General features: G+C 33.2%; 1 protein-coding gene across 2 annotated transcripts in view; it reads left to right on the top strand.

Annotated features, from left to right (window-relative positions):
- LOC110022564 (protein Brevis radix-like 1) overlaps nucleotides 1–16937 on the top strand; it is a gene marked incomplete at its 5' end in the record, with an annotated part of 69485 nt that extends 52548 nt beyond the window's left edge. For both annotated transcript variants that reach the window (XM_020721576.1, XM_020721575.1), the window contains 1 exon segment: nucleotides 16563–16937. In XM_020721576.1, the coding sequence (XP_020577235.1) occupies nucleotides 16563–16641 (79 nt within the window).
- Between the last annotated feature and the right edge of the window lie 472 nt (nucleotides 16938–17409).

Below are 17409 nucleotides of genomic sequence, written 5' to 3'. Positions count from 1 at the left end.
CTAGCATATTTGACTTAATTCCACCAAGAAATCTGCACTTAAGAAGGAGCCCTATGTCCCAACATCTCAAAATCTCGAGGAAGAAGATGACGATTGGGCAGAAATGGTGTTTTTCAGCTCAAATTTTCACATTTAACCGTTTGCGAACCGGTTTAAGTGAACTGGCGCTTAAGCGCGATTGGTTTGACGCTTAGACGCCAATGCATAAATTTTGATATTTTCAATTTTAAATGAAATGCGCATCCAGCCTAAGTGAACCACCCCTAAATGGTCTTATACATCTTAATAACTATTTTCTTCCTCTTCAATTCTCTTCTTTCTCAAAATTCACAATTTTTCACAAATTTGATTCAACACCAAATAACACAATTTTACACACAAACAAATACTTCATTAATTATACTTCTTTTACACACAAACAAATACTTCATTAATTCACAAACAAATACAAACACTTATGATACATAATTTCTCAATCCAAAGTCTTGGATGAGATAACTCATAAATACATACTTCAAATACTAAACAAAATTAACATAAAATATTTAAAACAAACTTAACACTAACATCAAAACACCTAAAAAAACAAAATCTAACATCAAACAAACAACTACACTATAGCACTTAATTCCATTCTCCTTCCGGTGGAACGAATTCCGGTCTTTCATTTGTTTCTCTTGGGGCATTTGGAATATGGAGCTGATAGAGCAGACGGTGGTGAAGAACTCTTATTGAGTATTCTTCAATTCATTTATTTTTCAGGTACATAGCCTTGTCCGCTTCTTCGATAAAACTTGTATGACAAAGTTGCACCTTAAGTTAACATCCAATATGCTTCCAAATGTGAGTTAGTCTCATTCACTTTTGCTTCGATTGAAACCACATCAGCCTCAACCTTTGGGCTCTTCTCCGCTATTCCTTCTATACTAACGGCTAGGAATTCATTATATAACTCTTGCGCACTTTTACTAACGAACTATTTCTTCATGGCTTCTTCTTTCTTTTCATTTCAATCTTCTAAGAAGACATTTTTGTAATTTCTCACACTCTCCACTTAGACTTTAGGATGAAATTTTGAAGTGGAGTGAGAATTCTCTTCATTCCATATTATTTATAGGCCTTGGATCAAGCCTAGGCCCACTACACACGTTCTCAAAACTACTAAACCCGTTTAAACCCACTAAATCACGTTTAATTCTTCTAGAAATTTAATTTAGCATGTTTTGTTAACTGCCGCCCTTAAGCGTCGGTGCTTAATTTAACACAATGTCTGCTTAACGTCCAAATACACATTCTAACACGTCTAAGTCATCAATTAAGGTTTTAGAATCATCACTAAACCATTATATTTTCAAAAATACTACCACATTTCTCTTAATCATACACAACAATATAACATTCAAAACAGATATACACTGATAACTAAGGGCTGCCTTCCACATAGCGTTTTGTTAAACATCAACAGCCCGACGTAACCAGTGTTTATACTGGTTGACCCAACAACAAACAATCATTTAATTTAAGTTGATTTCCTAAATAATAGGTTTCAGTCTGTGACCATTTACTTTGAATATTTTTTCAGTTTTAGGATTTTTGATATTCACAGCGCAATAAGGATACAATTTTATCACAACAAATGAGCTCATCCATCTGGACTTAAGTTTTCTTTGAAATAATCTTAATCTTGCATTATATAGTAAAACTTGTTGCCCTCGCTCAAAATTTTTTGTAAGAATCCTCCGATCATGTCACATTTTCATCTTTTCTTTATAAATCTTAGCACTCTCATAAGATTCATTCCTTATCTCTTAAACTCATTTAATTGTAATAGTCTTTTCTCACCAGTATCCTTTAAATTATAATTGAATTCCTTGATAGCTCAATCTGTTTTATGCTCAAGTTCAACTGATAAATGACAAACTTTCCCAAATATTAGCATATATGGGGATACTCCTATAGGAGTTCTATATGCAGTTCTATAAGCCCACAAAACATAATCAAGTTTGACTGACCAATCTATTTTTTTTTATTCACAGATTTTTGTAATATTCTTTTAATTTCACGATTTGATAATTCAGTCAGTCTACTTGTCAGAGGATGATAAACAGTAGCAATTCAATAGTTGATATGATATTTCTTTAATAATTTCTTAATTATTGCATTTCTAAAATGACTTTTTCCGTCATTTATGATCACTCTCGGCAGCCTAAATCTACAAAATATATCGTTCTTAAAATTTTGCAACACTTTGAGCATCACATCGAACTAAAATAACTGCTTCTATCCATTTTGATACATAAATTACTGCTAGCAATATATATAAATTTCCGAAAAATGATATAAATAGTTCAATGAAATCTAATCCCTAAACATCAAATATTTCAATTTTCAACATTTCGATTGAGGGGCATCTCATTTCTACTAGAAATATTGCCTATTCATTGACATCAATCACAAATTTTGATATAAGCATTAACATCTTAAAAAATTATAGGCCAATAAAATGCAAATTGCAAAATTTTGAATGTTGTTTTGTTAACACCAAAATATCATCCAAAAATAGAATTATGACATTTTTGGATAATTTCATAAGTTTTGTCTAAAGTCACACATCTTCGAATAATTAGATCTTTTGTTTATATAAACATGAGCACATCTTCGAATAATTAGATCCTTTGTTTATATAAACATGAGTACATGAGCCATTTCAAAAATAAGTCTTAGCTTCAAATAAAAATTTTTTCATCAGTTTGTAGTCAGTTCATATGGTATAATATTACTGACAATAAAGTTCAGAATGTTGACATACCATGAAACACTTCACTCATTAATACTGAATAATTCTTCATCTAGAAAATGTTCATTAATTTATTTTTCAAAACAGAGTGATTTTTCTAATTCAAGTCTTGACAGATGATCAACAATTTGACAGATAAATTTTTTTCCTAAAATCTGTCTTCTATTGCACATAGAATTGTAAAACTACAAAGATTTTTAAGCTTTTCAAGAAGCTTATTCTGAATTATAGCATTGCACTCCTCTCTAAGTAACTCCTCATTAAGTGCAACTGTCTCATTATCTTCAAACTTCTTTTTCCTGTTAAGAATATTCTTCATAAACTTTGCATAGCTTGGAATTTTTTCTAAAGCTTCTACAAATGGAATATTAATTGTATGAAATATTAATCTGAAATATTAATCGTAAGCTTCTTAAAGATTTCCAGAAATTTTGAAAATTTTTTATCCAGTTTTTGTTGACGAAGTCTCTGAGAAAATGAAGATGATGATTTTTCCAAGTCAAATTTTAGTGGAGAAATAAGTCTCTCTAAACCTTTCGGAGCGTCATCTTTAGGCTCTTTAATTTCTTATCTCTCTACTTCAATCTCTTTTTGAACTCTACCTTTCAATTATCTTCTGCTTCAATTCATGACATTTAAAGTTTCTAATGATGTTTGAAAATCTACCATTTGACATAATAAATTCTCTTCAATCATTGAAATTAGTTGAGAAAAATTCATTTCAAATTGGTCTAACTTCTTTCAAATTGTAGCAACTTGATTTGCTAGCATTGCAAAAGCATCATATTCTTGAATTTTGACTATTTTTTTAGGATTTACCCTCTCAGAAGACCTTTGAAAATTATTAGTAACTATCTTTTTAATAAAACGATTTTGACATCAATGAATCACCAACATCAGCATTGATAATAGATTTAAGAGATCCAACTAATTTATTATAAAATATTTGAATTATTAACCAATCTGGTATAGCATTGTGTGAACGTTTTCTCAGTAGTTCTTTAAATCGTTGCCACGCTTCATAAATAACTACCCTTTTAAACCGACAAAAAAAAATTAATATCATTTCTAAATTTCGCAGTTTTTATGGTGAAAAATATTTAACAAGGAATTTCTGCGTTAAATCATCCTAAGTTCTGATAGATCCAGGTGCTAACGAATTTAACCATATCTTGGCCTTATCCCTCAGTGAGAATGAAAAAATTTCGCATCTTATAGCATCATCCAACACACCATCATATTTAAATGTAACACAATGTAGCACATAATTCTAGAAAATTGACAATATGTAAATTTGAATCTTCAGTTAAAATTTGGATCTTCAGTTGGTGCTCCCCTAAAATGATTATTTGATAGCATTTGGATAATAACGGATTTAAGTTCAAATGAATTAGCCACTACAGTAGGGTTTTGAATATTAAAATGAAGTTCATCTACTGTAAGGTTTGCATAATATATTACAAGTCTAAACTTTTGATTAATTTCAGCATTTTGATTATTTTGATTTGTCATTTCTTGAAATTTTATCTTTTTCTGTATTTTTGATTTTTTTTTTATTTTTCTACTAGTTCTAATTCAGAATCGTAGGGCACTAGTCATTTAGAACATGAACTACACATACATTACTATAAAACAACATTAAATAAAATCACACAAACAAGAACTTATATAAAAACAACACTACAATATTCTTATAATAAATCTAAAAGTTTAAATAAGACTTTATAAAAATAGAAATTTACTTTCCTAAAAATTCCTTCAAATTTTACTAAATTATTTTTTATTTTTCTCTAGTAACAACGCCAAAAACTTGATCCCGACTTTTACGACAGTACTACGAAGTATGTGTGGTTGTATTCTCAATTTTTTTTTATTTATATTTCTTTCTTTACAACAACGCCAAAAACTTGGCTCCGAAACAAATAAGAGTGTAACTATTATATTTAAATATTGAGATACTACGCAAGTATACGTATCGTTATCAAGTAATATATGACTTTTTGATTTAGTCCCGAATATCGAACCCACAGGTAGCACTACAAATTTTTAAGAAGAAATTAGATCATAAACTCTACTTCGAAAAATATTATTACTCAAAATATTAGAAAAATATTATTACTCAAACTATAGATGTTATAATAGAAATGAAAGTTCGATTCTTGTTGGTAATTTTTTATAATTGAAAATAAAGTAAACAACTAGCTAAATTTAACTGAATTTTTGTAAGATGAAAGCAATATAAATAAAATATATTTTTCCTTATGATGAATCAGTAACAAGTATAGAAATTCAGTCGTGGAAGTATTAAAATTATGTTGTGTCAAATAAGAGCAATATTATTCATTACTCTTACTAGAGATGCTATAATGAACATTGACTTCTTTAAAATTTGAATAGTCTTAAAGACGGGTTAGGTAGCGAAGATACTAGCTCTAACTCTAGAGTTCCCTCTTTAGCCTCTACCTGGGGACTAGCATCTCGTTTCAAGATCTAAAACAATAAACCAAATTGGGGGCTTTAACTTGTCACTCTAAAGTCCTTTAACTCTACACCTTTCAAAGTTTATTTCCCTATTTATTTGCATATGAATTATATTCTCATCCATACAATCTCATGTGATTTTTATCATTAGTTGACCGAGATAATACTATCTCGGATCTTACATGTTCTCACAACAGATATTAATATTTTAATTTGGCAAATCAAGAAGTAAATAAAGTAAAATGATTAAATCATCACAATTTATTCCAACATTAAAGATCTATACTTCACACAACTTCCATCCAACACTTAATTACTTCCATCCAACACTTAACTTAATTACTTTTTATTTTAAGAAAAAAAGATAAAGAAAATTACTCAGAATTCATGAAGAAAACACAACAACACTTAAGTTTAAAAGTAGAAATCATGTAAACACACAAGAAGTCTAAATTAAAACCAAATGTAGTCACAAAGATAAAAACTTATCTCAAATTTCTCTCTACCAAACTCTTGAAGTTCCTTTGAATCTCTTCCCTTCCTTTCTCTTACAATACTCTCTACTAACACACTACAACTGCTCAATTTATTCTCTCTAAAAGTATCCTAATTAATCTATGATAAGAGTGGTAGAAAGAAGTGTCTAGGAGAGGGGGCGGCGGCGGCTAACTGAGTCTCCTCTTCATTCAATCCAAGTCTTCTTTTATAATTTTCCAAAAGGTGTTTTGGTATCTCTTCAAAAATGTGTCCACATTCAATGAATCTTTCAAGAGTTGCATCATTTCAATAGCCATTTGAATATATTTTCTTGTCCATTAACCATAAACCACGTTTTCACCAAAAGTTGCTTCAAACACCCTTTCAAAAATTCGTCCAAATTCATTGAATCATCAAATAATTACTTCTGCCGCGTACGCGCGAGGTCTTTAGCACGTAGGCGCGGCTTTCTCTGTTATTCTGGCGCTTTAGCGTCTTGCGCTTTAGCGCCAGTCCTGAGATTAGGCGCCACAATTCTTTTGCACACATTTTTCATTTTTGTTCTAAATTTGATCATTTTTCACTCATCTTTCCATTTTTCATCCATTTAACTGTACCTAAAAGAAAAATACAAATATCTTCCATTAAAACACAATATATTCAAAAATATGTATAAAAATATGTACATAAATATTATATATTTTAAGTGTATTTGTACCTGGCTGATGGAGCAACTTTGAACGTGGCGGGGATGAGAGATATTGAAATTGCACTCTCTAACAAAAAAAACTGGATCTTGCAAAATGTCAGACACATTCTTCAGCTGAAGAATAATCTAATTTCTGTTGGGCAGCTCGATGAGGGTGGTCATTCAATAGTATTCTCATATAGCACTTGGAAGTTACTAAAGGAACACTAGTATTGGCTCCGGGTAAGAAGACTTGTACGTTGTATATGACTACTGGTTTAGTTAACATAGTTGATATTACAGTTGTAGAGAGCACGACAGACACGTGACATTGCAGACTTGGACACATGAGTCAGAGAGGCATAAAAGAGCTTGAGTTCAGAGGTAAGCTGCCAGAACTGAAGTCAGTTGATATCAGCATGTGTGAAAGTTGTATTATGGGAAAACAAAAGAATGTCAGGATTTTGAAAGGTGATAGGACGCCGAAGGCAAGAAAACTAGAACTTGCACACACCGATGTATATGACATCTCTTGGAGGCTCTCGCTACTACGTCACATTCATAGATGACTACAACGAAAAGGTATGAGTTTATTTTTTGAAGTATAAATCTGATGTATTTACTGTGTTCAAAATTTGGAAAGTCATGGTTGAAACAGAGACAAATCTAAAATTGAAATTTTTTAGGTCTGACAATAGTGGTGAGTACATCGATGATGAGTTCAAGGATTACTGTGCAGCTCAGGGTATCAGGAATGGAGAAGATCATTCCTTGGACACCACAGTAAAATGGAGTTGCAGAGCGTATGAACAGTACCATCAATGAGTGTGTCAGGAGCATCAGATTGCACGACGGACTACCACCAACTTTCTGGGCAGATGCGGTCAGCATTGCAATTTACTTGATCAACATGGGGTCATCCGTCACATTAGACTGTAAATTACCTGAGAAAGTTTGGAGCAGCAAATATATCAAATTTTCTTATCTTAAGACTTTTAGTTGTTTAAAACTTTTGACTGCCTTTCTTATGTTCTAATCAATCCTGATGCTCGTAGCAAGCTTGAAGCTAAGTCAAAGTAATGTTATTTCATTAGCTATAGAGACGAAGCATTTGACTATCGTTTCTGGGATGATCAGGTCGAAGATTATCAGAAACAGAAATGTGATCTTTAATGAAAAGATGATGCACAAGGATAAGACCGGTACAAATTTTGAAGCAGATTCTCAGGAGTCGGAGTTCGTGAGATTTGATGATCTACCAGAGGTCACAGTACAAGGCGGAGATGTGAATGACTAGGAGAGTGGGTCTGAGACATCCATTCCTATAATTCCGCAATCAGGTTCAGGGTCATTCACTACTCCAGCTACCGTTCGCAGGTCAGTCGAGAGCAAACGTTCTCCACAGCGTTACTCACTAACCTTGAACTATATCCTGCTGACAGATAGTGGAGAACCATAGAGGTATGAAAAAACCTTAGCATATGAGAATTCTAGCAAGTGGGAGCTGACTATGAAGGAGGAAATGGATTCCCTACTAGGAAATCAGACATGGGAGCTGACAAAACTTTTATAAGGGAAGAAGACACTGCACAATAAGTGGGTGTACCGGGTGAAGACTGAGTTTGATGACAATATGAGGTATAAGGCTAGACTTATTGTAAAAGGCTTTCAACAGAGACAGGGCATTGACTATTCTGAGATCTTTTATCCTGAGGTTAAACTCAGAACCATCCGAATTCTGCTGGCTATGGTTGCTATTGAAGATTTATTTTTGAAGCAGTTAGATGTGAAGACAATTTTTCTTCATTGAGATCTTGAAGAAAACTTCTACATGCATCAGCTTGAGGTGTTCGTGGTACAGAGAAAAGAAAATTTAATTTGTAGACTGAAGAAGAGCTTGTATGACCTGAAACAAGTTAGTAGATAGTGGTGCAAGAAGTTTGATAAATTCATGCTCAATGCATGGTACAACAGATGTCAGACAGATCACTGTTGCTACGTCATGTACTTTGACAACTCTTATATCATCATATTGTTGTATGTGGATAATATGCTTATTGCAGAGATCAATATTGATGAAATCAATAATCTAAAGAAGTAGATGTCAAACCACTTTGCAATGAAGGATTTGGGAGCGGCAAAACAAATCTTTGGCATGAGGTTTGTCAGAGATCGAGTCAGATGCATGTTGAGGCTTTCACAGGCCGAATATGTGAAAAGGTGCTTAACAGGTTCAATATGGATATGGTCAAACCAGTTGGTACACCTTTGGGCAGTCATTTCAGACTCAACAAAAATCAGGCTCCCAAGTCAGAAGAGGAACAAGACTACAAGAGTTAGGTTCCTTACGCTTTAGCTATTGATTCACTTATGTATGCTATGGTCTGCACCAGACCGGATATTGCCCGTGCAGTGAGAGTTGTGAGCAGATACATGAGTAATCCAGGGAAGGAACATTGGGAAACTGTGAAGTGAATCTTGAGATACCTAAGAGGCTCCTTAGAAACCTGCTTGTGTTTCTCAGGAAAGAGCCTGAAGGTACAGAGTTATGTCGATGCAGATTTAGTTAGAGACATTTACAGTAGGAAAAGTACTATAGGTTATGTTTATACTCTTGGTGGTACTGCAGTGTCATGTGACTAAAATCTACAGAAGGCAGTTTCGTCATCCACTACATAAGCTGAGTACATCGCAGTGTCAAAAACTGCAAAAGAGATGATATAGCTGCAGAGTTTCTTGGAAGAATTGGGTAAGGAGGTTCGAAATGACACTCTCTACAGTGATAGTCAGAGCGTCATTTTCCTTGTCAGGAATCCAACATTTCAATCCAGGACCAAGCAAATTCAGATTAGGTATCACTTCATTCGATCCTTGTTAGATGACAGACAGTTGCTACTTGAGAAAATTTGTGGAAGAAAGAATCTTGCTGATATGCTGACTAAGAGTGTTATACTTGAGAAATCGAAGTCATGCTTGACTTCAGTTGGTCTTCTAGCATGAAAACAGAGATTTGAGTTGTAGAGGTGGAGAATATCACGTTTGAGGAAAAGGAAAATGCAGTCAGTGAAAGATGCAGCTAGTGTACCTGTCTCCAAGTGGGAGAATTGTTAGGTTTAGTGGAGCCCAGGTTCACTTGTAGAAATTAAATGCTTGCACGCCACCGTTAAATGCTTGCAGAAGAAATTGGATTAAATAGTGGTTGCTCTCCTCTCCGCAATTCTATATAAGGCATTGGCTCACGGCGAAGAAAAAAAGGAATTGTAAGGTTCTAAGTTCTCCCTCCGCCTCTTCTGATATTTGCTTGCGTTGAAGACTTCCCTCTTCCCTGCAATTCCTTCTTCTTCGGTGGCCACGAATAAAGGAGGGGAGAGGAGGTCGAAGGAGAGAAAAGAGAAAAGAGAGAGAGTTTTCTTGTAATCGTCGAGGTGATCGACGGGTGTATTCCTTGAAGAAATAAAATCTCTGCATCCATGGATGTAGGCAATTTGCCGAACCACGTAAATCTGTGTTCTTTTGATTTGCAAATTTTTCTCGATCCGGTTTTTTCTTTTTATTGCCTTCGCATTTTTTTCATAACAAATCTAGTTCCCTATCATGAAGTCACATAAGTGTATAAATATGAAGGGCAAAATAAAACGCTTCTCCAAACTCTATACACTAAATTTCACCTTGAAGGAGAAAATCTAAATCTCTTCAGCTAAAAAAAAAAAAAATCACACAGAATATTAATTGGCAAATGAGATTTAACTAATATAAGAAAGTTTCAACTTGAATGCTTCTAAATCTCATACATGGGTGTGGAATAGTGAAAATGTTTTTGATGCTATCATGCCTGCACCATGTTAATAAGATAGTAATTAAATATCACAATTTTTTTATATTTTTATTTCTCTTTTCTCATGAGAATTTTGAACTTTTGCACAAATCATCGAAACCCTTTTGCTCAAACTCCTAATCACATTTAGCTATTAGAGGCTCTCACACACAGACCTTTCTATTCACACCCTAGCCCACACAAAATCATTTTAATCATCTATTTATAAGAGTTTTGAGGAGGTATTTTCAATTAACAGCCAAGTTCAAATTTTGATTGTAGTTTATCCCGAATAATACTTTTTTTATCGAACTTCTAAAAAATAAAATTTTCCCAAAAATAAAAAATTATTTTGCAGTTATACTAAAATCACTTATTTAAATTTTGTGCTTATCTTAATAAAATTATTGAATGAAGTTCTAACATTTCTCTCCCTTGATTCTATAATATGACTGTATTTTGGATCTTTTCTATGACTACGATGTAAACTAACTCCTCAAGCTCCTAATGCTTTGAATGGCCAATCATCGCATAATCTTAATGTGCTTAGAAGATATTTCATGTTAACACACACGAGTGACCTATGAAGCATATTTGTTTCTAGTCATGATCGATGACTAACTTCAAAAGTGGACCTGCTACCAAATCTTTGTATCCCCAAAAACTTCTGTCTTTTTGATATGAATGATAGTTATATGATTATATAGTATGATTGATCCATCTAATCATCTCTAATAATCTTCTCCCCCATGTGTGTCTTCTTTATCATAAAATTTGGCCCGTCTTCTTTTGTTTCTGTCAAGTCAAGATGCTACATGATGATGAATCTAAAGCAACTCCACTTACACCAAGTAACAAAGAGTTTGCTAACACTTTGTCATTTATGCCGGCGAACATCTTTGCAAAATTTAAGTTCTTTGATATATTTTTTAGAGCCTCATCCTATTTCAGTAAGAGGACTCAAATATAAAATACTTTTCCTAAGGTTTGTTATATTTTACTAGTAAGTGTAACTAGGCGTCAAATTGAGCTTGATATACAAGCTGTTAAATCTGCTAATCCAGAAAGCATAAGCTTATAGCAACATCTTGATATTTCTATCCTAATATTCTTTGTAGCTATTTGATTAAATCTAATACCCCTATATTCCTTGACATAATTCAAATTCCAGTTAATGTCCTAGTTGCGCCTGCATGTGTTCTCCATGTCATCTTCTCAAATGCTATTGTCTTGATTACCAAATTATTTCTCATTTAAACATAACCACCAACCTATGAACCTTTTGTTAAATGTATTTTCTTTTTTCTGGCATTTGGTATAAACAAGCTGAATCCATAATTCACTTATGTTTGCATTTGTCTCCCACAATCATCAAAAGTGCATCACCTAAATCTGCATCACTCAATTTGCAAGAATAGATATCTGTCATATCCTTTTTGTGATTGCCATTAACATGATACTTTTTTTCTTTTCAATGAATGACTATCTCTCTTAAGATAACCATTTTCTTATTACGCTGGGTAAAAAGTTTTTTCTTTATACCTGACATGTGATTTTTTTTTTATTTAGAATTAGAGGCAGGCTGTTTTTAAAAGCTGCAACCCCACCATTTTTAGTTATGAAATAGCATATTTAGAAAGAAGGAACTATTAATATCTTTAAAGCTAAATATATCTCTAACTTCCAATTTGTTGTCATAGCAATGCTTATAGTAGGGAGGCTAATAGAATTAAAATAATAAATTTTGATACTCTCCATCAACCTTCACATTTATCTTGCTTAAATCCTTAACAATATTAAAAAATTTATTTATTGAATGATTTAATGGGTCTATCATCTTGCATATGAATAATTAAAGTCTTTGTTTTGGATAAAATTTGTTGGAGTTCTTTTGATCGTATGCAGTACTCTAACGCGAGTCATAAACCCTTAGTAGTTCTATCCTCCAATAACTTCGTTAATATCTCATCAACTATCAAATGTAGTTGAATCTTTATATTCCTCGCTCATAATCTCATGTATATTTGAACGCTCAGCGAGTGGTGCTTTCAAAAGCTCATATTTGGCCTTACATCATGCTTCTTCATCAGCCAAAAATCTGAGGCATTCAACTCCTTATTTTCATACGTTACAGAAATCATATTTTGAGTTAGGCTACCAATTGGGCTTTATGTCTCATGGACACAGAAGCCCATTCATGCATCACCTCTCCTTTAGTGTGTTTTTTAGGTGCTTTAAGCAAGGGATTTAAAAAGAAATCATTCTCAAATTTCTTACTTGGGAGTTCTTCAAAATAAGAAATTTTATGACCTTTTAAATTTGATTTATAAAATGAAAGGTCAATTTGCAATTATCCTAAAATTACCTTTTTAAATTTTTTGATTCTTTTAGTTAAATTATTGGTAAAATCCTTATAACTATGATTTTATGAGGGGGAAAATTACTTCTTCCTCTTCAATTTCGTGTGAAATTATTACAAGATAAATAGAAGGGACAACTTCCACGAAAAATCATAAATCAGCAATAACACCCAATGATAAAAAAAACAAAAATTATAACATGCCCATAAAACCAAGCTCTAATAAAAGCAAATAATAAACTATACTAAAAATAAAATCTTCCTAAATAATTTTGACACCCATTCTCAAGTTGGAGCATAGACATCTATCATGCCCAACTTACAAAGAGCTTAAAATTAGACCCGAACAGTCTTTTGGTAAAAATATCTGCTATTTGTTGAGCAGTATAGATAAATGACATGTAAATAGCTCCATAATCAATCTTCTCTTTTATGAAATGTCTGTCAATCTCCACATGCTTTTGCGATCATGATGCACAATATTTTCTCCAATGCTTATGGTAGCTTTATTCTCATAGTACAACTTCGTTGGCATGTCTATCTTCGTTGGCATGTCTATCGGTATTTGTAGCTCTTCAAGGATTCTCTTCAACCATAACATCTCAAATACTCCATTAGCCATAGCTTGATATTTTACCTCATCACTACTCCTTTCCATCACAATATGTTTCTTACTTCGCATGTAACCATATTTCTCTAGACACAAGTACAGTATTTGAAATTCAATTTCCTGTCAACAACTAAGCTTGCCTAATCTGCATTGGTGTATACCAATGTATTTTGTTTTATGGTCTTCTGAAAGAATAAACCCTTATATGGTGTACTTTTTAGGTATTTGAGAATTCTGTTATCGGCTTCAAGGTGTTTCTCATAGGGCGAATGGATAAAATTGAATTACCAACTTATAGCAAAAACGATATATGACTGTGTAAGTGATAAGTATATCATTTTTTTCACCAACTTTTGATAGAGTTGTATTTACCGGGTCACCTTCTCATCTCCCAGCTTTTAATGTAGACCAATTGGAGTGCCTGCAGGCATACAACCACTCATCCTAATTTTTTTTAGGTCAAGATATATTTCCATTGTGAAACAATAATCCCTTTGTTTGATCTAGCAACTTCCATGCCAATAAAATACTCGAAAGATCGTAACTCTTTGGTCTCAAAAATTGATTAAAGGGAAGTTTTCAACTGATTCATTTCATCTAATGTCACCTTCGGTGAAAATTATGTCATCTACATACACAATTTATATGACCATCTTTCCATCCTTTGAACGTCCGAAGAGTATTGTATACTCTCTTTGCTCTTGAGTTTATTGCTAACTTTTAACAAACAATGTAAACTTTTGAAACCACGCTCTCGGTGATTGCTTCAACCGCCATAAAAATGATTTTAGTTTATACATTTTTGTGCCAAACTTTTCATTAAATCTTAAAGGAGCATTCATATAAAATTGTTACTCTTCAGTTCCCGTTGAGGAATTTATTCTTTATATATAACTGTTATAATAACCAATCAAGATTAGCTGCAAGTGGTAGAAGTACTTTTACAGAGTCTAGCTTTGCAATTGGAGCGCATGTCTCTAAATAATCATTGCCATTGGTTTGAGTAAATCTCTTTGCAACCAGTCTAGTCTCATGCCGTTCTAAAGAGCCTTCAAAATTGTACTTAAGTGTAAACACTTATTTGCATCCGACAGTTGTCTTTCGTCAAAATAGATCAGACACTTTCCACGTGTCATTTTTTCGAAGAGTTCTCATGTTCTTGAAAATAAACTCCTACTTAGGAACTCTTACAATATCTTGCACAGTTCTAGAAATCTCCGTATTCGATAAATGTGAGGTAAAATCTCTGAAAGTGAGTGAGAGGTTTTCATATAACACATAATGGAATAATGGATGTTGGGTGCAAGACATTTCCCCAAAGGTAAGGCTAATCTCATTAGACTCATGATCCAAACTATGCTTAGATTCAGGACTAGAAGACTAGAATTTGAAGATGCAGTAAACTAAGCATGAGGTAAAGGATTAGTGATGACACACTTGAGTTTGCAGATTATGGTTTGTGCAAAGTATTTGTAGACTGCTTCATTTGAATTGTCTTTTGCCGCTAGTAGACAAAGTCAACAATGCCACCGTTGTCGTTCTTTTTCCTATTTCTTCGTTGTTATGAGCATCATTATATGGTATTATAGGAACCTCAATATTTAAAGAATCGATGCACTCTCTCTTGATATAATATTACTTCGGTTTTAGGTTGAATAATCAAGGTTGGGACATACTATTTTGGAAAAGGAATAGACGAGGCTTTTCTATGGAAGGTTTCATGGAATTGATAAGTCATTTCATTACTAGAGAATCCTCATATTCAAATTATTAGCAGTTGATTTTGGGATTTCTAAGGTTCAATTCCAAATTTTGTTCCTCCTGTCGATCGCCAATTTTATAGATTGTGCTCACTCAAGATAGTTGTGTCATTAAGTTTTATAACTGTGAGGTAAGTTTGTAAATTTTGTAGAAAATATTCAGTTAATGTAATCATTAGGGGAGTTGTCGGTGAGTTATGGTGATTTAAAAGTTATGTGTACCGATCGATGTTGTAGAATTTCTTTGAACTTTCGTCATCATTGCTAATTGCTACGACATCCTCAAAATCTGAAAAAAAAAAATCAAGAACTGCGCAGAACTCTTTTATGCCGCAATCCTGATTGTTATTTTCGATCAAGAATTGCACAGAATTGGTCTACGTCGTGATCTGTTCTCTCCCTGTGCACGTCTGTACCCTGTGATCCCATCATTGGCTTCCTAGCCAGGAAAAAGCCGCGACCCTGTATTTGTGCACAATCCCGATCTTTGCAACTAGCTTTAATCAGGACTAGATCGTGATGACTGAGTGGGAGGAGGAGAATACGTGATCTTCGTAGATTGATGCCTTCCTCTTAAGTTCCGCGATCATTCCTTGGAGTGTCATGATCTCATCGTTGCCTTCCCAACTATCTTCTAGGTCTCTAATACTGATTTTATGAGGGGAAAAAAATTGTTATTCCTCTTCAATTTCATATGAAATTATTACAAGATAAATAGAGGGAATAACTTCCACATTACGAAAATCATAAATCAACCAAATCAACCATAAATCCCTATGATAAAAAGAAATAAGTATTACAACATAACAATAAAACTAAGCTCTAATAAAAGCAAATAATCAACGATACTAAAAGTGAAATGTTCCTAAATTATCCCAACACTAACTTTTAGTTTAGTTCCCAAATTAGAGGCTTTATATCTATTCCTAGAAATACTTTTAAATCGTGACATTTACTGCATCTGTGTGCGTGTGTGTGTTTTAAATCTTTGTGATTTATGTTTCTACTGCGAGTCTTCACATTTCGTATAGATGCCTTAAAATATTATTATTTTGTCTTCCATATTTTTAATTTCTTTTTCTTTTGTATTTTATCCCCAAAAATATTTTGTTGGCACGTGCATGTCTTCAAATTTTAATGCTTATCTTCAAAATAATTATACATGTATTATTTATTTATTTTTTGTTTCATATAAACTTAGGGTGTAAGATGACCTTTGGGCTTTCAAATGACTCATGTCACAATTTCAAAGGCATGGTTGTAATTATAAAATTATCTAGGGTTGACATAGAAACTTAGGGTGTTTGGGCGTACTAATGATAAAATTGACCCAAATATTTTTCAATGGTTGTAAAGCTCTATTAATTTTTTTAGTCAAATTTTACATACCCTGAAGGGGGGAGATTGATAGGAAACATAATAATTGATTTTACAAAAAACAATTTACATCAGGTGGAACAAAATATGTATGTTACTTTAACAGTCAAATATTTTCTCTTAAAACCTGGGTAATCATTTACTAGGTATTAAACCTTTTCTTTCCTTTTCTTTTTGGTTGATTTTCAATTTTCGGCAGCCGCGAGAGGTTCAGTGAGATGCATGCAAGATTGTGGTGGGAACAAAATCGTAGAAGGATACATGAACAATATCTCTGAAACAAGCAACGAAGTTTGATATTACACATAAATTACACAATACTTCTGTTGAACTGAAATGTAATCCCTCGGTTTTAACAAGTTGTGCTTATCTTTGCTACTCTTCAAGTCTGCTCAATGTTTGTTTTTTCTTTTCACTGTGCGTTATGTTGTGTTGGGGGCTTTCATAATTGGAATATCAAATTGTGGTTGTAGTTCAGTGTTAAATATCTCTTGTTTTGATGAAGCCAAAATATAAATTTTGGTTGTAGCATTTAAGCACAATTGAGGAGTAAAATTGATAGGGATTTTGTTAATTTTTCTTATTGTGTGGGATTGCTCTTGTAATTGATTTGATTTGAGTCATTGTTGGATAAAGATCAATCTGGCTTGGAAATTTGATTGGATTTATTTTTTCTTAAAAATGCTTTTAATAGCTTAAAGCTATTAAAATAGTGTATTGTGAAGGATTGTTTCCTGGGGTTTCTTCATAAGTTCTATTAATTGCTTGTTTTCTTTATCTAGCATATTATTTGCATACATTTTTTTTTTTTTGGGGCTATTTGAGCTATGAGGTATACTTAAGTCGAAAAATTATTGCGTGCGGAGAGCGCACGCAAGCTCCGTGCGCTCTTCGATCACAACCTCACATCAACTCAAGCCTGTATGACAGTGGGTTGATGTGCGGCTGTGCTTTTCGTGCGCAATAAGCGCTCTACTCAAGTCACGCCACTGCAGAGGGAGGTCGGGTGCCCATGTTGTGGCCTTAACTGCAAATTAATTTTTACA

The sequence above is a fragment of the Phalaenopsis equestris genome, unplaced genomic scaffold (genome assembly GCF_001263595.1).
Source record: "Phalaenopsis equestris unplaced genomic scaffold, ASM126359v1 Scaffold000197, whole genome shotgun sequence".
Taxonomy (NCBI): Eukaryota; Viridiplantae; Streptophyta; class Magnoliopsida; order Asparagales; family Orchidaceae; genus Phalaenopsis; species Phalaenopsis equestris.
The sequence above is the reverse complement of the archived record's forward strand: the minus strand, read 5'-3'. Positions and strand labels throughout refer to the sequence as shown.